At 35.7% G+C, this 22,044-nt stretch overlaps 3 protein-coding genes across 3 annotated transcripts; 2 read left to right on the forward strand and 1 right to left on the reverse strand.

Moving 5' to 3' along the window:
• Positions 1-1,112: 1,112 nt before the first annotated feature.
• Positions 1,113-6,411, forward strand: LOC141599338 (phosphatidylinositol/phosphatidylcholine transfer protein SFH3). Its single transcript, XM_074419320.1, has 15 exons — positions 1,113-1,253; positions 2,151-2,221; positions 2,442-2,682; positions 2,969-3,068; positions 3,299-3,565; positions 3,813-3,890; positions 3,980-4,081; positions 4,182-4,231; positions 4,503-4,602; positions 4,689-4,784; positions 4,884-4,922; positions 5,022-5,148; positions 5,458-5,825; positions 6,048-6,122; positions 6,215-6,411. The coding sequence occupies exons 2-15, from the start codon at positions 2,173-2,175 to the stop codon at positions 6,224-6,226; spliced, it is 1,704 nt and encodes a 567-aa protein (XP_074275421.1). The 5' UTR covers positions 1,113-1,253; positions 2,151-2,172; the 3' UTR covers positions 6,227-6,411.
• Positions 6,412-6,586: 175 nt separating this feature from the next.
• On the reverse strand, positions 6,587-13,211 carry LOC141599337 (phosphatidylinositol/phosphatidylcholine transfer protein SFH8-like). The gene is made up of 15 exons (XM_074419318.1): positions 12,787-13,211; positions 12,556-12,663; positions 11,241-11,544; positions 11,056-11,155; positions 10,616-10,882; positions 10,424-10,501; positions 10,213-10,314; positions 10,062-10,111; positions 9,760-9,859; positions 9,531-9,629; positions 9,325-9,438; positions 9,090-9,207; positions 8,178-8,578; positions 7,197-7,271; positions 6,587-6,898 (listed from the first exon to the last, which is right to left on the reverse strand). The coding sequence occupies exons 2-15, from the start codon at positions 12,587-12,589 to the stop codon at positions 6,878-6,880; spliced, it is 1,863 nt and encodes a 620-aa protein (XP_074275419.1). The 5' UTR covers positions 12,590-12,663; positions 12,787-13,211; the 3' UTR covers positions 6,587-6,877.
• A 4,865-nt stretch (positions 13,212-18,076) lies between these two features.
• Positions 18,077-22,040, forward strand: LOC141599340 (bifunctional phosphatase IMPL2, chloroplastic). Its single transcript, XM_074419322.1, has 9 exons — positions 18,077-18,484; positions 19,550-19,628; positions 19,842-19,936; positions 20,015-20,064; positions 20,490-20,614; positions 20,744-20,810; positions 21,461-21,550; positions 21,630-21,741; positions 21,864-22,040. Exons 1-9 carry the CDS (start codon positions 18,136-18,138, stop codon positions 21,932-21,934), a joined length of 1,038 nt encoding a protein of 345 aa, XP_074275423.1. The 5' UTR covers positions 18,077-18,135; the 3' UTR covers positions 21,935-22,040.
• The last annotated feature ends 4 nt before the right edge of the window (positions 22,041-22,044 follow it).

Genomic DNA, 22,044 nt, shown 5'->3' on the forward strand with positions numbered 1-22,044 from the left:
AAATTTTCGAGCTTTTTTCAAATTTGCCTTATAAAATTACTCGTTCGGCCCCGCTGAAATTTCCTCCCCCCACCAACCCAACAGGGAATCCTGGCTCCGCCACCACTTCTTTTAGCCGAAAATTAACATAGTCTATCTAACTTTTTTAATACGAGTATATACCAAACTAACAAATTTGCATCGATTTTTGTTTTCATAAAAAAATGTTGATTGGTAGGTTAGGAGGAGCCAAGCATTGAATGATTATTATAGACAAATATTAGTAGAATCTGACATGCATCCGGCATCCAACCCCTTTGACTCTGTAAGCAGGCCATATATAGAATTTGTAAACAATGATACTCCTTACTTAATACTTAGTGGAAGACCTCAATTGTAGAGAGAGTTGAAATTGTCATTATCAAACTAACCTTTCTATTTCTTCTTTAATTAATTGTATATGCAATTATGCATGCATGCAGTTAATAAGCTAATTATGGTCTTTGCTTCTAGTGTGAATCAGGGTTTGTGTAAGGTAATTATATGAAGTTACCCTCATTTATGAGCTTGTACGATTTACATATCTTATTATAAGACTAACCCGATTACCAGTTTAATGTCAAATTAAATAGGAATATCAACGAGTCAACGACAATTTGGATTCAAATTACAATAAATCTGATTTAATACTCCTATATAATTAAGCTTTATCAGCATGGTAAGTTAAGACTGTCTATTACTAGTGATAAGAAGTTTTCCACGATAAGAGGAAGTATAAGCGCAAAATAAATTAATACTCGTAAAACAAAGAGAGTTCTGATTGAACCTAGAATTTATCATATACTTCACAACACTTAATCTTCGTATTAACCACTAAATTATTAAGATTTCTCCGATATCACCAAACAAAAGTAAAAGTAAATATTTCAGTATTTTCATATGACCAATAATTATAATCGTAATAGTAAAGAATACAGTTGTATAGGTGAAAATCAAATTTTATCAGGATAAAATTTTATAATGAGTATTGAAATTATTATTAAGGGAGTGGCATGCATGCATTTGGTTTGCCGTCCCTAATTAGTCCTTTCATAATCGCAAAAAGTGGTTACATATTCAATTCAAGACTATGTCAATGCTGATTTTTGATCACCTTCTTTAACTCTCTATAACACCCTTCAATACATTCTTCCTTCCTTTTCTAAAAAACAAAAAAAAAATAAACAACATTTTGCCTTCCCTCATTTTTGCTTCCTTACTATTTTTGTTTTCAGGTATTTCTCTATCTTTTTCATTTTTGTCTATATGCACATTTTAATCGTAAATTTATTTTCATTACAAGTCATCTAAATACAGTATCATCGTTACATTTTTAACGTACAAGTTTAGAGATATGTTGCGTAACACTCAACACATTTTAACTTATCATCATAGACGTAAAGCCTTTAATATAAGACAGACAGACAGACAGTAGGATAATAGTTTGGAAAGTACGTTAATGTTAGTCGACCTCGACACTTTTTTTTTTGTGATTTAGTAGGTTGTTGATGAAGTTCTATTAAGCTGGTACATTTTTATAAAAGGAAGTATAACTTACACTAATTTTAAATTGTACATGTGATATTTAGTAAATATGATTACTACATTGTCTTGGGTCAAAGGCCTAAAGATTAGAAAGTTATATTGTTTCATTTGTTTCTAAAGGAGCCCTTTTCTTCTTAAAACTGTTGGATCTAGTGATGATTTGGTTAGTTATCAATGAATAAGAAAAGATTAATTATGAATTTGCGGGAGCCATTGAGATTTGAGGCACTGTGAGTGTGATTATTATGTTGTTGTTTAAACAAAGATTGACGATATTGTTGGATCGATTGACTGATCATATCATCATCGCGATATGTATCATATCCCGATTCATGTATGTGACTATCATTCCTTATTTCCTTATGCTTGAATAAAACATTTCGTTCGTGTAGTGTAATATTACATGAGCTTTACAATATAAGATGGGACCGCGCTGTACATCGTACAATGGTCTTATTGGAGCATTTGTATCCTGATAAAGATGGAAAGGAATCATTATATATTTATATATGTATGATTTTGGCAAAAGGGCATTGTTAATTACAGCATTATGATTTATGACCTGGGTGCTTGTTTTGCCTTTGCAGAGTTTATTTTTTTCCTAGAGTTATGAGTGTACAGTCAGTAGCAATCACAGATGCCATGGTTTCTAAACCTGGTAAGTTTTTTTCTTTAATTCTTTCCAATTTATTTCTGCTTCTTTTTTAAGTAATTAACGGGGTTAATATATTGATCGGTTAGTCTTAGGTGAAACGGTTTTACAGTAACTTATTAACTGTTGTCAGAATAAATACAACACCTTAACTTATGCATTGTGAGTAAAATGGTCTTCTGATAATCTTGTCATAAGATTGTCTCATATGAAAATTTGAATTCAGGGATCGAGAAAACTGAGACTGAGACAACGTTGGGGTCTTTCAAGAAGGTGGCGAACAATGTCTCAGCCAAGTTCAGAAACTCTTTGACCAAGAAAGGAAGAAGGAACAGCAGAGTAATGTCTGTTGCTTTTGATGATGAGCATGATTTTGAGGAAATGCAGGCTGTAGACGCTTTTCGCCAGGCACTTATCTTGGAAGAATTACTCCCTTCAAAGCATGATGATTATCACATGTTGCTCAGGTACTAGTCTAATGCTAGAAAATTAGAAATCCTGTTTACGCATATGTCAGCTAGTTTAATTGGTAAAATGAGTTGCGGAACTCATAACATGTGTTCGAGATCCATCAGCAATAAATTCGTCCTTGTAACTCCTTTTAAGCTAAAACAAAAACAGTATTTCTGTTTCTTTTCGGAATTTAAACTAAATTTCATGGATTAGATTTAGACAATGATTTTGTTGGAAATTTTCAATAACAAATCTTTCAGTCAAAACAATTTACAGGAAATGTGTTACTCCATTTGACAGGTTTTTGAAAGCCAGAAAATTCGATATTGAGAAAGCAAAGCAGATGTGGTCTGATATGCTCCAGTGGAGGAAAGATTTCGGTACTGACACAATTATGGAGGTATATTCATGTTTTGGCTATTCAGCTACTCTGTCACGAAACGGCCTCGTTGTAATTTGTAAATGATGGGTGCTTTCATGACATAAGTTCGAAACCTGTCAACTAGCTTTGTTGGTTACTTTATTTAGTGATAATACTCCTTTGGTGAGTTCGAAACCTGCCAGCACCAAAACTGTGCAATTGTGCCTATATCATGTAGTCCTCACCGCCACAGACGATTTGGCTTGCAGGATTTTCAGTTTGAGGAAGTAGATGAAGTCAAGAAATATTATCCGCAAGGAAACCATGGAGTAGATAAGGAAGGCCGGCCTGTGTACATTGAGAAACTAGGTCAGGTTGATTCAACCAAGCTGATGCAAGTCACTTCTATGGACAAATATGTAAAGTATCATGTTCAAGAATTTGAGAGGACTTTCGCAACTAAGTTCCCGGCTTGCTCACTTGCTGCTAAAAGGCATATCGATCAGAGCACCACTATTTTGGATGTTCAGGGAGTGGTATGCTATACTATCTCGTACTTTTCATGTTTCATATTACTTTGCCCTCCCCTCTCCTAAAATAAAATTTCAGTCCTATAAAACTCCTAGACGGGTAACATTGCCATGGCAATGTGCCTTAAAAGGTTTCCGCCAGTGGCATAACAAGGGGGTCGAATGTATGCATTCTTAAAACACATGGTGTTTCCATATGACTTAATATAACAGGTGATGTGGAATATAATTGTGGCTATTCCATGATTTGCAGGGGCTTAAGAACTTTAACAAGGCAGCAAGGGAACTAATTCAGCGCCTTCAGAAGGTTGACGGAGACAACTACCCTGAGGTACATGTTTTTTAATATTTCCTAGCTTGATTTACTTGTAGTTATCCCTAGAACCATAATTCTAACTTTGTAAAATTGTTTTCTTACAGACCCTGTGTAGGATGTACATCATCAATGCAGGTTCGGGATTCAGGCTGTTATGGAGCACTGTTAAGTCATTCCTCGACCCAAAGACCACTCAGAAAATTCATGTAAGCATTCAATCAGTAATACTAATCTCCATTAAGGCATTTAATAGCATTTTACTGTCTTTCGATAGAGCTTCTGAGACCTACTGATTTCCTTGTGAAGGTTCTTGGCAACAAGTACCAAAGTAAGCTGCTTGAAATCATTGATGCAAGGTACTTATCTTTTGTTTTCCCTACCTTCTAACCTTCTTACTGATCATTCTATGTTTAGGCGAGACTAATCCAATTCCGCTGAAATACCCACGCACATATACCTTATTCCATTAACTCGCTGAAAACTATAATCTAATAACTATCAATAAAATGGGTCAGTCTCGAGATAATCTTATGATGAGACCGTCTCATATGAGAATCTATGATAAGCCAAAACGGTATGGTTTTCTAATCTTGTCAGTAGCTGAAACTATATGTCTCTATGCGCCAGTGAACTGCCAGAATTTTTGGGTGGTACCTGCACCTGTTCAGATAAAGGTGGATGTATGCTTTCTGACAAGGGACCGTGGAACGATCCTGATATAATGAAGGTTAGCCTTCTGAAAACCTATGCTATCACAGAATTACTATAGGAAATCATGTGTTCATAATGTCCCTATCTCTTATTGTTTCACAGATGGTTCTAAACGGTGAAGCCAAATGTACAGTAAAAGGTCCATTCCCAGTTATAGATGAGAAGACGATTTCTGAGCACGAAAACTCATACACCACGGTAATATTTCTGGTGATATAATGGCCTGACAATCAAAAAATTCCATTAATGTTCTGTTTTGTTTACTGATTTCATGTCTTTGTTTCAAATAACCTGCAGAAATGCGAATCAGAAGACTACCTGTCAGATCCTGTCAAAGTAAGTATTTGTACGCAAACCGAGAGCATAAACATGTTCAAATAAAGCAAACAATTAAGTAACAAACTCATAACAAAAGCTTCTACATGAACTTTACAGGAGAAATGCTGCAAAGATACAGTAAATGACTTCCAGAGCGACAAATTCAACCCATTGATAAATAACAATGATATGGGTAATCTGTGGATCACGAAGGCAGTTCAAAATGATATGGTCATGTCTAAAGGTATTACCTTCCTGAGTCCTGACCAAGTTTTTTTTAGCAAGTCGAGGGTCAGATCGTTTTACAGCAAGTTTAGTAAGACGCAGTGAGGATTTAAGGTTTCGGAGTGAGTATTAAGCTTGGATTGGACTCGTATGAGAGACGGTCCTGTATAAAATTCACTAGAACAGTCGAATTTTCATCACATCTCATCAAAACTTGTTATTAGATGGTCCAAAACCAACAATACTCACGGTTGAGCCTAGGAAGTATCAATCGAGTCAGTTTCACAATATCTATTGTCTACCAATGTTTTTCTCAAATTTTCTTCAGGTTGTTTTCCGTCAAAGAAAAGTTTTAAAGGCGACCAAGGAATAAGCAACCACCTTGTTTCCGGGATGATGACCGTTGCCATGGGTATTGTAACCATGATTCGCTTGACACGCAATATGCCAAAGAAAATCACTGATGCCACCTTGTATTCAACTGCAAATCACAGCGACGACTCCCACAAGCTGCCAGCACCTGCCATTTCTGAGGTTGAGTACTTCTCAATGATGAAGCGTTTAGGTGAACTTGAAGGCAAAGTTATTTCCCTTAGTGAAAAACCAGTTACTATTGCCTTCGACAAAGAGGAGCTTCTCAATGCTGCTTTGAGTCGTGTAGGTGCCCTTGAGCAGGCTCTTTCTACGACACAGAAGGTATATTTGCTCCCCCTAACTAAGGATTTGTTCTTTTCCTCTTATTTCTGCTGAACTTATTTTTACTGTATTTGTCTAAATTCTATGTCCTAACTGAAGACTTTTGAGGGAATTTGCACTATGATGTTGTTTTCGGTTTTTGCTGATCCTGTGAAAAATTCTGATACAAGTCCGGCAAGTTTTAATGCTAACAAACTTTTTGACTTTTGACGCCTATGACAGGCTCTTGACGAGGCACTGCAAAAACAGGAAGAGCTCCTGGCATACGTTGAAAAGAAGAAGAAAAAGAAGAAGATGGTAATGCTCTTTCCTTTATCTGCTTCTACCTTCATTACTACATTCAGAAAATCCGTCTTGAATTTTTTTTTTTTTTTTTTTTGCAAATGCAGTTCCTTTTCTGATTGCATCAGTTCGCATCAAACGAATGCTTAGTTTTCGGGATGAACGCCGGTTGCTATTGTACATTACTACTACAGCTTGCCTCCCTGTATTTTGTTCCCCCTTCAATCTTAAATCTTGTACATCTTGAGTGAAGATTACTTGAACTAATAACTTTTGTCGGAGAAATTAAACCCCTTGTGATCAACGGTCAAACATCACGATTTTACAGATCATAGCTCAGAAACAATCAGTGTTTTCGGTGCAGGGTTAAGACTACAAGAATATAACCCCACATTTGGGGAAAATTAGAGGCATCGGGTTAATGTTATTGTTGTCGTAGAAGTTAGAATAGACGCGCTTTCATTTAACTAGAGCCAAAATAAACGAAACAGTATAAATGAACACATTCAAACGGAAAACGTTTGAAAGTACAACAATGATGAAGGTTGATAATTGCAATTCTTCTCCTTCCACATTGGCATTGGAGATTAACTATAAGCCAAATACATAGGTTTTGACAGCATCTCTTTACAACATAACGAGCAGTAGCTCTTTGTGAAATACGAGGTAGTTATAGAATAACAAAGGCCGTGTTTGGAAAAGACATGGTTCAGAAGCCGGCAGCTCACTGTCTTCTGAATAGTCTTGACTCTTGAATGTTAATCATCCATTCACCAGCAAAACTTCTTTTTCTGCTCCAAATTAGAGTGTCAAAAGTGAGGCTCAATATAAGGAGATGGACTTGTCAAAAAAAAAAAAAAAAAAAAAAAAAAAAAAAAAAAAAGTTATAAGGAGATGTAATAATATTTTAATTTTATTGTGTCCGAACCCAAATCATGAGTGCCAGTGTGTCACCTTTATACCTCAATGCGTTTCCCGCCTAAGCTAGCAAAAGTACAGTTCCCATAATATTTGAGTTGGCCACATAATACTTAACATGCGACTATCTCATACTCCGTATTAGAATTTGAGTTTAATTAAAATGCTTACCCGGAACTTGGCTTCTTCTTGACGGTCAATGTAGGCAAGTAGCTCTTCTTGCCTCATCAGAGCTTCATGCAGCGCCTGAAGAAACCAATAATATGAATTAAAGAAAACATTCTAAATCTCAAACTAAAAATTGAACATGACAAGAAGAACCGGACCTCTGATTTCAGAAACTTCTGCAAAATGATTCTTAAAAACTAATACAAACACAATCCAGAATTTCACAAAAGTTGAGGACACATTGTACAGAATTTAACTTAAGAACTAACACAAACACAATCCAGAATTTCACAGAAGTTGAGGACACATTGTACAGAATTTAATCATGAACAAGCAGTCGAGTATAACTACACGATTATTTGTCCTGAGGGCGCTACCTGATCAAAGGGCCCCGGTGCACTAGGGCCAGACATGGGTCAGGCCAAGTGATTTATTTAGCCCAATGGGCCAGATACGCCACTCATCCTCTTCATTCAGGCCAATTACGGTGCCCTTACTCGCCCTTTTCTAGCAGGCCGGGCAATGAACACCGCTATGAACAAGCAACATGATAATTATAGTATGACTATGATTCACAATCAGCGGCCAACTAATTCTATTCCAATGGTTGTTGAATGTGATGAGGTTTTCCATAACAAACAAGGTGGTTTCCACTTGTTTCTCTTTCTTGATTCCTTTTCCTTACCCCTTCGCGAACCAAACACCCCCTTATTTTTAGTCCATCTCATTACTTCATTAGGTTCTTTACAGTTCAGAACACTTAGTTTGGGAAAGTTATGTTCACAAAATAGACATTTCCACCCATCACAAGCCCATGTTTGGCAAGTAGTCCCATATTAATCTAAGGGTGTAAGAGTAAATAAATTTTAAGATATACCATCAACCCCAATTGCATTTCCTACCCTAAAACTCGGTTACAGAAGCAAATATAAATTATGTAATGGAATGGAGCCATGGAGGGAGTATGACATTGAGACAGTTTACCTTTTTGGTAGCTATCAACTCAGCTTCCAGAGCATCCACACGATACACAGCCGCATTCAGCAATTCTTCCTTCTCATATGGCATTTCAGAAGGCTTTGATTGAAGTGTATCAACTTTCTCCTCAAGCTCACCTAGCCTTTTCAATACGTTGGATAGAAGATCAGCCTCAGTGAATGTTGGAGCCGGTGAAGGTGGCCGAGTTTCCAATGGAACCGAGTCCACTGTGACATCAGCAGCATTTAGCTCATTACTAGGAGATGCATCAGGTAACTTATTGGTTACTCTGCCTACGAGTGAGCGATAAAGCATAACTAGAGTCGCGAAAAAGGCCATGATCATCGTCAACAAACGAGCTAGAATTCCTTCAGATGTTTTCTTTGTATCACCCACAGATACTGCAACTGCTTAGACAACCAATTAAATTATTAATTAATTCATTATAACAAACTTATGTCAACAAGGTAGATTCAAAAACTAAAAGCAATACAAAAACGTAATAGTGACACCTAATTGAGTTGATCGCCGTAAATTAGATAATATCATAATACTAACATATTACTCCGTTCCCCAGCAGGGTTCGCACCCATCTCGACACGAGAAGGGATATGCAAGTGGAGACAATTTAAAAAGAAAGGAGAAAAAAATGAGTGGCGTATCTTGTAAAATAGTGATTTAAGGGGTATGCAAGTGGACAGAAACGAGTGAGATTTATTACAAGTGTCACGCTTACATTAGAACAAAACAGACAAAAAAGTTACATGAAACGGGTTAAAGCAAAGTGTGAACCTTGTGGTGGGACGACCTAAAGCGAAAAGTGTGAACCCTAATCTAGGCCAGAGGGAGTACTCCATACATATAAAGCTACAAATCACACCTGGTATTATTTTTTTAGAAAGCTATGTAATTGCTTACCTTTGGGGACAAATGACTGCTTTTTCCAACCAGCATCCACAGGCTTATCCACCATTGGTACATACTCATCATAACCTGAAAAGCCAGGAGCATAGCTCGCCTGTCCATTGATCTTAGCCTGCATGGCCCAACAACAGTATTGATATATTAAGGTACCCAGCAAGTTATCAACATAAACAGAAATAGATTATGTAGTAACACCAGCAATTAAAATATAATATGGTTCCAAATCTACCTCTTCATGCACAGGAGTCAATGTCAAATTTGAGTAATTAACTGACGCCTTTGGAGAAGCAATATCTTCGGCATCGGATCCTGACTCAGCAGTAGATGTGTCACTTCCTTTTAACTGCTTCATAACAAAAGCATCACATAACAAAAAATAATAAGCAAATTCACATCAAGGAAGGTACACAATCCCAAGCTTATGAATGGGCTCACCGTTGGCAACTGTGGCTTAGCATAAGCAACAACCTTTCCATCACTATTCAGGACTTTGACAACTTGTCTTGCACGTCGTGGCTCCCCATGAAGAACCATCTGCATGAACATAAATGTAAAAAATAGCAAAAAAAAAATAAATAAAAGGATTCAGGGATATGTGATGAAGCAAAAATAAAACCTTAAAAGAAAGACAGAAGACAATGAATTCATTAAACAGATGACAAACCTTCAATATCTCAGGATTCTTCCAGGGTCCCTTATCAGACATAAGACACCCTCCGTGGTCAGAACAAGAGCATGTACCTCCAAGAAACTCGGGCAACTCACTGCATATGACAGTTACCAAATTCTTAGACAAGCTGCCTTTAAACCAAGAAAATACAAAGCCGTGTCTATACAGTGACTACTACAAAATGTTGCTTAAATTTTCAACAATTAAAAAATTAAGAGAATGTAATAGAAATTGTGAGGTCTGACAGATACGGGATTGAAATCAACCCTCCAGAGGACAAACTATAAACAAATTACCTGGCATCAATCACTTCAAGTAGCCTACTTTGGAACTTGGTGCCAAGAACCTACAACATATTTTCACATGATTATGAATTAGTAAGTTGCTTCAGCCAAATAATGGATATTCAAGTCAAGAAAGTGATGGAAAGGTGAAACTTTATAATACATGAATCTTTGAGGTGGTTTTTGGATCTAGGAAATTCTTTATAGAGTTCCATAGAAGCCTAAATCCAGGGCCCGCGTTGACAATAAACATTTGGTAAAGTGTCTGCACATTATAAAACCACCACAATGACAGTCAGTAGACGGCAAGACGCTGATCATTTGGTCTATAAGTTAAACTCACTGAACAAAAGTAATTGAAGTCTGATGCATACCTCAGGATAATTATCACCATCAATCTTCTGAAGCTCCTGTATCAGACTCCTGGCAGACTTTGTGAAGTTTTTCAAACCCTTCACACACCAAACAACAATATATAATCAAAAACTGACCAATGTGTCAAAGACCAACTCAGTACTCACTACTCAGCACAACATTATTCGATATAAATAGTTCAGAAAACATACCACACCCTGGACATCTAATATGGTTGTGCTTGAATCTATGTGACGTTTTGCAGCAATGCTGCACGCTGGAAACTTGACTGCAAAGCTCTTTTCAAATTCTCGTACGTGGTACTTTAAGTAGCGGTCAATAGTGGTCACTTGCATAAGTTTGTTTGGATCAACCTTGCCAAGCCTCTCAATGTAAATAGGTCTACCTTCTTTATCCACACCATGATAACCTTGTGGATAATAGTTCATGACTTCATCTTTCTCTTTAAATTCAAATTCCTGAGGACAAGATAACAAACAAATATATCACAAATGGCAGAACGATACAAAAAAACCCGCAAAAATTTTTAAAAAAAAAAAAACGGATACAGGTAATTCATGGGCAATAGTTTGAAACAAAGTTATTTGAAGGTATAGAAATCTAAAAGCCCGGCGTTTATGCAGCTAAATACCTGTACAAGAGCATCAACACCAAAATCTGTCCTCCATTTTATCATATCAGCCCACATGTGCTTAGCCTTTTCAAGATCAAATTTTCTTGCTTTAAGAAACCTGAAACATATTGATTACTTCAGCATACGATGCCACCTTGTTGCTACAAAGACGATAAATAAATTATCAAAGTAGCATGCCACACCTCAGCATCATATGATAGTCATCATGTTTGTCAGGTAAAAGCTCATCCAGAATTAATGCTTGTCGAAAAGAATCAACTGCCTGCAATTCCTCTACATCTCGGATATCTTCTATGGAGACTGAGCTGACACGGCCATCACTTTTCCTACGACTACTCTTTTTCTTAAGAGAATGTTTTAACTTTGTAGATGCATTAATAGCTTTCTTCTTCAGAGACCAATTTTTTGACCTCCTTTCATCCTCTGAGTTCTCAAAATCCGATTTTCTTTCTCTTCTCTCATCATGCCCAGAAAAACCCTCGAAACCTAGACAATCCATAATCTAAATTATAATAGTACTAACAAGGGCAAGTTACTTATGGCAAAATTGACCTTTTCTCATTAAATCATTAAGGTTAATAGAAACACAATAACAAACATCAGGAATTATTTTAGCATGAGACCAACTGCCGAAAACTCTATCTTACATGTAGCTATGTAAGCAACAAAGGTTGACAGGAGGCATTTAGATAGCATCCTAAGACATACATTTCTACATATTCTACTTCACTCCAGCATTTTTAAAAAATGTTCACCAATCGCCGCGTTTTGAAAAATACAAAAAGAAGTATAGGCTTAGTTTGAAGGCACACCGAGGCCACTACGAGGCCGTGGCAACTAGGCGCGCTCCTTATTTTTAGAAACAAATTTGTATTTTCCAAATAAAATTCCGGGCAACAATACCTCTTTAGGAGTTTTCAAGTTGGCTAACATGTAAAAGAGTAAAACTTAGGAATAACGGGGAAAATAAATGACATAACCGAAGTTTTAGAAGAAAAGATTTCGAAAATGCTTACTAGTTAGCCTCGTTTGGTGAGCCTTATCTAAAATTCTAAAAGGCGCACCTAAAATGCACCGAGACGTTTTGGCTAGTGCCTCATCCAAGGCATGCTGGAGGCGTGCTTTTCTAAGCTAAGAGTACAGGAAAAAAATACATAGCTCAACCACTCAGTTATCAAAGTATCTAAATTTTCGAAACTGCTCTATAATGCGGATCTTTATGCATAGCTAAAAGAATCATATACAATACACATTATTATAGGAACACAACATTTTTTTAAAAAAATAATCATGACTAAATTGAGCAGCTAATATCCTTTATCCCCATATAATATGTGGTTTGAACTTGATTTAGCTAAAAAATAAGGGAAAATTAATCATAAAAATCTAAGCAAAACCCTAAATTATTTAGCATGTAATCAAACATAATTTACAAAAATTAAGAGAAAATACTTTAAATTACCAAAAAAAAAAAAAAAAAAAAAAAAGGAAACTTACAAGGGCGAGCAAAACGATCAAGAGGTCCTGACATAATAATAAAAATAATAGTTGATTAAATGAGCAGAAAATATAAAGCACTCTCCTTTTTGTTCTCCTCCTTTAACCCTGCATTGATCACAAAAAAAAAACCTAATTTCATCAATTTTTCCCCAAATCATAGATGAAGAATTCCAGCATAAATTGAAATTGCAAAAATGAATTCGGAATTGGAAACCCTAGAGATTATACCTTTAGGGAAGAAGATCAGGTCATGATCTTCGATGTCGGTGGAGAATAAAAGGGAGTAAATTCAGAGCTGAAAATTCCTAAATTCCGAAATGAAATGATCCAAAATTACTAATTTAAAATAGAATATAATAATAATGATTGAGATGTACCGTGTATCGTGTACGATTGATAATCTATATATGGAAGAAAATGAAATAGATAGATAGAATATTGTATTGTATTGTATTCGTATGAATGATTGATTATGATTATTGTAAGAGGTTGGTCGTATGAGTTTTAATTAATTGATTTTTTCGGCCTATATTAACGGCGTATTCAAAGGAGAGAGAGAGAACGATAGTAGAAAAGAATGTGAAGACCTGAAAAGCGACCATAGAGAGTAGAGACTGTAGATGCAATCATTAATTACTGTATTGTGATTTAGTTTAGCGGATAAGATAACGGTAAATTAAGAGGTGATTATATGATACTTCCTCCCTTCAACTCTACTCTATCATAGTACAATTTGCACAAATATTAAGAAAATACTGTAATAAAATAGTAATAAAAGTACAATGGGAAATGAGATGGATGATTAATTTGTCCATAAAGTGGGAAATTATATGGGCCAAGTAGTGGCATTTTGTGTAAATAATTGTTTGCCATGAGGATAAAAGGGTTATTTTACTTGCTTTTTATGGAAAGTGGTAGGGTGGAATTGAATGGATGAAAAAGGAAATATGGTAGAGTGGAGTTGAATGGAGGAAGTAAGGGAGTGTTTGGTTGGCTACTTTGGAATGGAATGGAATGGATGGAGTCCATTCAAGTGTTTGGTTGGGTGATTTTGGAATCGAGTTAGATACCCAATGGATTCTAACTCCACCTCAACTCCTTGGAATCTCATACCCACCTCTTCTCCTTGTATTCCAACTTCATTCCTTCGTGCTTATTATTAAAATGAACCAAACACGTTTTTAAAGGAATGGAATTAGAACCTCATACTACTATGGTTTCTCATTCCAATCCATTCCATTCCTACGCATTGAACCAAACGACCCCTAAATGTTTAGTAAACTAATCAAAAAGATAACTTATTTTTGTGAAATGATGTAAATAGATATAATAGTACTCCTTCTGTCTCAACAAATTTTCTATCTTTGCTTTTTCACATTTGTCGAGGCGGATTTTACATTATTAATATCTTTCATTTTGCATTGATAAAAATTATAACACTGATATTCTTAATGTACTCACAAAGACGAACCAAACAAAAACCCTTATAGATTGTCGAGAATATTAAAGATTATATTGAGCTGTAAATAGTAGACATGGCAATTCGGGCCGGGCTAAGGTGGGCGGCATGGGCACGGCACGAGTCTGGTACGGATGAACAGTACAGACGGCAAGGGCACGACACGAACGGGTTGGAGGCGGGCCGCAGTTGCGTTTTTTGGGAATTCCCGTGCCCAAGCACGAAGGGTCCGGCACGAACTAGGCACGGTCGAGGTCTGACACGGCACGGCCCAAGATTTGGCCCGTTTCTTAATTTTTTAATTAAATTCTTTTTTTTCTAATATTGTTTCTTAATTAATTAATTAAATCGAGTACATTAAAAATACAAGTAATCAACTAATCAAGACATCAAGTACAATATTTAAATCATTAAGATTCTTTTTAATTATATAAATCAAACAGTATTTAGGAACAAAATTCTAAGACTATTTGTCCGGCCCACATGCCAGGCACGGCCCGAGCACGATATTGGGCGTTCCAGGAACAGGCCGCGGCAAGGGTTGAGGTGAGTGGGTCAGTCACGGCACAGGCAGCCCAATATACGTGTCTGGGCGGTGACACTTTTGGGGAAAGGCACGATGGGTCGGTATAGCACGATCCAACGCCAACTCTAGTAAATAGTGTTAAAAAAACAAATGTAAACAATTTGTTAAGACGGATGGAGAATTTAATACGGAGTATTATAGATTGAAGGGTAAAGAAGGAATATAAACTAGGATCAGGTATCTGGAATCTCAAATCTTAACTAGGTAGAATTTAATTTCAAGTAGCTTATTTGACAAATAAGTTAATTGTCAAACACTTGCAGAAAAATAAGTAATTTTATGCTTTAATTTTGTCGTAAACAACGGACGGCGGTTTTGTGTTAGGGGCGGCGGTGGAGTGGAGGTTACACTATTTGGCGGTGGTTGTTACACCTAATTTACCTACTCCCTAATTTTTGTTGACCACCCTATCTAATCATATAAGAGGGGTTTTTAAGAATTATTATTAAAAAAAAAAGATTTGACTAATACACATAAAAATAATAATTGATAAATTTTAACTAAAATGGATGAAGTTCTTGGTACGAGAGTACATCACAAAAGAATCGTTTTTTTTTTGTGAGGACGAGTAGGAACAGATCCAATAAATAAAAACTGTGAACTACTATAAGCTAGTTAAAATGCGTAAAATGGGACCACACGAGTAGGGATATGCGCCGGTCCAAATTTGGATCAGATCGGATCGGAAACGGTTTGGACATGAACCATAATCAATAAAAATTCTGGATTGGGCCGGTTGAACCAGAATTATTATTTTTTAATTCCAATCCAAAATCCGGATCGGACCGAACTAAGTAGGCTTACAATATTTTTTTAAATAATATTTCAAGAAAAAAAATCAAATAATAATAATTCTGGTCCGGATCGGAAACCGGATTTTTTTTAAAAATGTTTGACCGGAGGCCGAACTGGAATATTTGATTTCGGTTCCGGCTCAGACTAGAATTTGTATACCCCTACACACGGGGCCAAGATCACGCCAACAATGTCTTAGTGCATCAACCGAAAAAGCTTGTCAAGCATGTTATAATGATCGAAACAACTTAACACTGATTTTGAGTAACTCCAAGATTCGCTAGCCAATCCGCATATGAGTTAGCCTCCAATAAATACTTGAATTTCAACTTTCCAAGCCGAGTCCTGAATAAAGGATGATATAATATCCACATTCATGAAAGTCTTGATAATCTCTGAGTCTGTTCGAGTCAATCGTGGCTAAGCCCAACTTCTCTACAAGCGCCCAGTCAAGTCACGAAGAATACACCCGCTTCCGAAACGCCAGGAATACCTTTAGATACTTCATCGATATTTATGTCCGACTAATAAATGGCGGGGCAACACCTTGTACAAATATCTCTTGTTTACCCTACTCCTTTGTTTTGGAAACAATGTCGGCAGGTTCTTTGGCATTAAGACTTTTTATATCCTTTGAATTAAGTAGGTGGAACGGTGGAACTGTAGAAGTATGTGTACCAAATTGTACTTTTAATTCGATATAAGCGGTACACACCAATTATGTGTGCAAGCGTAGTAATTTTAACTTATATTGTCTCTTTCTCCTTATATAGTTAGTTATAAAGGTCAATTAGCTAATATCAACAATTCTAATGAATAAAACTTACGGAATTTCTCTCACTTAGTGAATTTCACCCAAACTTTATTATTTGGGGTGGTCTATTACCCACGAGAGATGACACATGTTTTTTGGCCTCCGATGAAACCAATACCAAACTAACGTAAATAGGTAGGTCGGAAACGGGACTAAATTAGGAGGTAGATCTTCAATCCGAACCACCCTAAGGCCCTGTTCTTTTGGACTTAATTTCGATTCTAATCGATTGATTGATTGATTCACTCCATTGATTCGATTCGATTCACCACTCATTCAATTGATTGATTGATTGATTGATTTAGATCAGATTGATTGATCAGATTGATTGATTGATTGATTGATTGATTTATTTCAACATTACTATTATTATTCTTATTGATATTCTTATTATTATTTTTATATTAATGTATTTACTATTGTTATTATTATTATTATTATTATTATTATTATATTATATTTATATTTATTATATTACTATTATATTTATTAATAATTAATTCGTATTGTTTATATTATTATATTTATATTTAATACATTTATTATTATTATTATTATTATTATTATTATTATTATTATCATTATTATTATTATATTTATTATTTTATTAATATATTTATTATTATTAATATTATTCATAACATATTTATTATTATTATTATATTTAATATTATTATATTAATAAGTTATTATTTATTATTTATTATTTTATTAATATACTCATTATTAATATTATTAAACACATATTTATTATTATTATATTTAATATTATTATGTTAATAAGTTATTATATTAGACCTATTATTATTATTATTATTGTTCCGGGGGTAATTCCAGAGCAGTTATTTGTTACCACCCGTGCTTGTAGAATGACGTCCTTAGTTGAATCCTCCTCTCGGTCTCCTGAAACAATGAACAAACTGAGGGCTCGGCTTTGGACCGAGCGAACTCACTCCGACGCTCAAGTCAGTAACTTAGAGAGAAGTTGTCGTTACTTGGCGAAGTATATATTGTAGAGAGATAAGGAAGATATTACCAGATGAATAGTGATTCTTAGGTTAAATTGTGGATCTTTTCCTCAATGAGAGTTGAAGAGTATTTATAGACTCTCACCTTTTGTCACGTAGTGGCCAAGTGGCTAGCAGGTGGAAAGACTGATCTACCCTCGGCCGAGGGACCCCGTAGCGTGCCTGGGCGAGCCTGTTGACTCGCCGCCGAGGGGTCTTGGATATGAGTTCGCGGATATGTGCCCCTATTGGCTAGTTGCCCTGGGCCGGGACCCGAGAGACAGGCCGACGGGCTGCGTCGGTTAGGCTGTCTAAGTCGTTGACTTGTTTGTGGATATCTTTGACCTTGCTCAATATGTTGACTTGGTCAGCGGGTGCAGAATATGCCCCATCAATTATTATTATTATTATCATTATATTATTATTATTATTTATTTTTTAGTTATTATTATTAATATATTATATTATATTATTAATAATAATGTTATTATTTATATTACTAATATATTATTATTATTAATTTATTTATTATTATATTAATATTTTATTTTTTATATATCTTATTAGATTACTATTATTAGATTATATTAATATATTATTATTATTAATGAATAATATTATAATAATATTTATTATTATTATTGGTATTATTTTTATTATAATATTTATTATTATTATTATTATTATTAATATAATCTTTTTATTATTATTTGATTGATTGATTGATTCAACTCCATTAAGTTCGATTCGATTCGATTGATTTCCATTAAATTGATTCAATTGATTCGATTGAAGATAATTTCGATTCGAAAAAAACAGCTGCAAGTCCCTACCTCCCATAACGCAGACAACCTCGCGAACAACCATTTATTCCCCAACCGGCCAACCCTCTTGTTCTTCACCTTCAAACAAAACAATGCACACCCAAACACACTTTCTCTCCCTACCATCACCTCGCACTTCCACCTTCCGTTCTCCCTCCAAACCTTCTTTTCCCATCCCTACCTTAAACCCTAACCAGTTTCGCGCTTCTTCTTTCTCCTCTCAATTCAATCTCTCTCTTTCAACTACTAAGCTCCTTTCTCCTCCAATGGCGGCGGCAATGGCGGTACCTTCCAACTCAAACATTTCTCTACAATCGGAACTTACCGATGATGATCTTGTTCGTTTTGCTGACGTCGCTAATCAGCTCGCCGATGCCGCCGGCGTTGTCATTCGCAAGTTTTTTCGGAACAAATTCGATATCGTTGATAAAGATGATCTTAGTGAGTATTCGAATCGACGCTGTTGAATTCAAGCAATTTAATTTACATATTGTTATTATTAAGCTTAATTTAATCGGCTTCTCTTGATTTTAGAATTATATTGAGTTTTTTTCCGGAACAAATTGAATTTTAATGCGGTTGAATTCAATCAAGCAATTTACTTGTAGTATTTGTTAATTGAAGTTTAATTCTTGTTAATTAATTGTTCGTTCTTGTTTAGTTTTGGTTCTACTATAGAATGCAAGTATGCAACTGAGTGTGTGAAGCATTTTCATTAGTAATGTTTACGGAGTATGTGTTTTCGTCGCAAATTAACTGTAGTTTATGTTTTGTGTTTATTAGCTCAATGCGGCTATCAGTTATTCGTTTAGTTCACTGAGCTCGAAGTCGTAAATGAAGACGACTGAAGTTAGTTTTATCACTTCGGTCGAATTCAAGCAATTTAGACAGCTCTCTGATTAGGAGTATAGCGTGCAACTGTGTATGTGTGAAGAATTTTGGCTAGCGTGCCTTTAGGTTGCAGTTTAACATTGGCTTTTGATTTGTTTGTTAGCTCAGTTTAGTGTTCAGTTGTTTGATTAGTTAGCGGAGCTAACTTACGGTTTAGGATTTCAGATATTTTAGCTGTTTGGAGATTTTGATAGTTTTTAATCTGTAGTGTGTGATGTTTGTTTAATGTTAGGTGTTGTAGATTTGTCGAGTTACATGCAATTTGAATGTGTGGAATTTTGAGGTCACTGATGCATCACTGTATTCTGTGTTTTAAGTTTGATATCTATGTTCCTCTTCTGTTTATGCCCTGTGATAAATTTCCAACTTTGGCGTATAAAAAGCATATATCGTATGTAACAGTAATGTTTGTTCCCACAGTAATATGCGGGATACTATTGATGTGGAACAATTTCACTAGTTAGCTTCAAGCCTTCAAGTACATTTTTGTATTGTATGTACATAATGATAAGGGCGTCTGATTGGGTTATGATGTGCATTTTCTAGTTTCTGTCATTTATTCTTTCCTTTCTTCACGAGATACTAATACTCTTCAATGTTCGTGTTGTGATCCAGGTCCTGTGACAATTGCTGATCGGACAGCCGAGGAATCTATGGTCGCCATACTTATGGAAAAATTTCCATCACACGCAATGTAAGTTATTGAGCTATGGTCTCAGTGTCACTAGGTTCATAGTGATAATTGCTAACTGAATTAGAAAAAAAAAGGGGTGTTTCACATTATAGGTTGGAGTTTCCGCTTTTACTAGCCTGTTATTCTGTATCTCGGTACAACAACAACATCAGAGCCTTAATCCCAAAAAATTCTGTATCTCGGTATTCGAAATAAATTCTAATTTGTTTGCAGTTTTGGGGAGGAAAATGGTTGGAGATGCAAAGAAAAGCATTCAGATTACGTATGGGTTTTGGATCCTATTGATGGCACAAAGAGTTTTATTACTGGTATTTCCCTTTAAATTCTCATCAAAAGTTGAATTCTTTGATAATTTTTAGAACTCATTTGACTTTCACTGTCTCTAGGAAAACCATTGTTTGGCACCCTCATCGCCCTTCTGTACAAAGGTCAGCCGGTACGGATCAATTGTCATGTGTATGAAATAAATGCGAATGAATAACATCTTTAGTTTGACAGTTTCTTCATGAGAATACAGCACTTGGAAAAGATACTTGTTGTTTCGTTTAATTTATCCATTTCTTACCTGGTGGATTACTTGATTTCACAATTATTTATGCACTTTTACATTATGGTCTTTTCTTTTCTCCTTTTTTTTTTTGGTTTTTTACTAGTTATTGTATGTTCGAGTGATTGTTCATATTATTCAACCCAAAATTATTTTAAGATTAGGGCTCGCTTCTGGTTTCTCTCTAATTTACATAATGAGCCCATGAATGACTGCAATATTTTCTGATTTATCTCATGCTGGGATCTTTATATGAGCTATGGACATGGTTTCTACTATCGTAGTTCTTGACATCATTGACCAATTTATCATAGATTCTTGGCATAATTAATCAACCTATTCTGGAAGAAAGGTGGATTGGAATTGTTGGGAGGAGGACTACATTGAACGGGCAGGAAGTGTCCACAAGAAGTTGTGCAGCTCTGTCACAAGCGTATTTGTACGTCTATATTCAACATTTCTATTCCTTGTAGATCAAGTATATAATCATCTTTGAGCTGCCCTGTTTACAACTAGTTTTAGGACATTTAACAATGATTTGACCTGTGATCTGCTAACATATGTTAAGGTACACTACGAGTCCCCATCTCTTTGCCGGAGCTGCAGAAGACGCATTCATACGTGTGAGAAATAAGGTTGGCACTTATCTAGTTAAAGTTTCATGCTTCTTCATCCGATGGCTATTTTGGTTGGGTTGATAGTTGATACAACATCCTAAATTTGTTTTTCCCATTTCATTTTGGTGGTCAACTAATGTCAACTTCAACCGTTAATTTGTCCTAAAAGATATAGAGTTGCGGCTTATAAGTTGTAACAATAATATTAGTGTAAAACAACTTTGCACTTTCAAGATTTTAAAATTTTTAACCATTAAATTCAATTTTCATATCCCCTCTCCCTCTACCATTGTTTAGATGGGTGGTGGAGAATGTTAAGCCTATTTATCCCACTTGCATTTGCTTATATTATATAGAACCGATTTTTTAAAAGCAAATGTGGACTTTTTGGAGACACATTGACGCAACAATAAGTCTCCCTTAAGACGGATATATCCTATCCGTCTTAAATGAGAATTTGTCCTATCTATGCAAATGGGTCATTATTTGACCCGTCTTAAGCTTAAGACGGAGTATCCGTCTTAAATGAGAATTTGTGTTGACGCAAAGACTACCTTTTTAGTGGGGGTATTGAATAAATAACTTGCGGTTCTTTGAATAAGTAGAACTGCCGTATACACCTATTTATGTTTTTACTTATGATGTCATTTCCTTGGTTATTAAAATAGGTCAAGGTGCCACTTTATGGCTGTGATTGCTATGCGTATGCTCTTCTCGCTTCTGGGTTTGTAGATCTTGTAATTGAATCTGGCCTCAAGGTGAGGTTTTTAGCCTGTAATTTTGTTTTGTCGTCTATGTTTCTTTTAGTGAACTAATCTGATTTTTTTGTGGCATCAGCCCTATGACTTCTTGGCATTGATACCCGTCATAAAAGGAGCGGGTGGATCTATATCTGATTGGGCAGGCAAGGAACTGTGCTGGGAAGCTTCTCCGGAATCTCATCCAGCAGGTACTACTCCATACTCCGTATTAGTTAACATTTGAAATATATAACCAAAGATGTCTTTGCCTGAAAATAGAACCACGGATTCCAACTAACTCTTTTTTTTCCTATTCCGTGAATGGTGTTAGGTTTTAATGTAGTTGCGGCTGGAGATGCCAAGCTTCACCAGCAAGCTGTTGAATCTCTGGAATGGCAATGAGTTTTTCTAAGCTCCCAATGCAATGCAAATTTGAAGCTCAATTCAGTACCACCAACTAACCTGTATTTGGAATGTGTTATTTAATCCCATTCACCATTTTACGCTAGATA

This window comes from Silene latifolia, chromosome 9, assembly GCF_048544455.1.
Source record: "Silene latifolia isolate original U9 population chromosome 9, ASM4854445v1, whole genome shotgun sequence".
NCBI lineage: Eukaryota > Viridiplantae > Streptophyta > Magnoliopsida > Caryophyllales > Caryophyllaceae > Silene > Silene latifolia.

Bases quoted from the DNA above. Each gene is read 5' to 3' on its own strand.
- LOC141599340 (XM_074419322.1), top strand. From the start codon at position 18,136: ATGCACACCCAAACACACTTTCTCTCCCTACCATCACCTCGCACTTCC. The intron at 19,937-20,014 runs GTATTTCCCTTT...CACTGTCTCTAG, and splicing joins CACAAAGAGTTTTATTACTG to GAAAACCATTGTTTGGCACC. The intron at 20,615-20,743 runs GTACGTCTATAT...ACATATGTTAAG, and splicing joins GCTCTGTCACAAGCGTATTT to GTACACTACGAGTCCCCATC.
- LOC141599337 (XM_074419318.1), bottom strand. From the start codon at position 12,589: ATGTCAGGACCTCTTGATCGTTTTGCTCGCCCTT. The intron at 10,883-11,055 runs GTATTTAGCTGC...TCTTGTCCTCAG, and splicing joins GTGTTGATGCTCTTGTACAG to GAATTTGAATTTAAAGAGAA. The intron at 10,112-10,212 runs GTATTATAAAGT...AATATGTTGTAG, and splicing joins AAACCACCTCAAAGATTCAT to GTTCTTGGCACCAAGTTCCA.
- LOC141599338 (XM_074419320.1), top strand. From the start codon at position 2,173: ATGAGTGTACAGTCAGTAGCAATCACAGATGCCATGGTTTCTAAACCT. The intron at 2,683-2,968 runs GTACTAGTCTAA...TCCATTTGACAG, and splicing joins GATTATCACATGTTGCTCAG to GTTTTTGAAAGCCAGAAAAT. The intron at 4,923-5,021 runs GTAAGTATTTGT...TGAACTTTACAG, and splicing joins ACCTGTCAGATCCTGTCAAA to GAGAAATGCTGCAAAGATAC.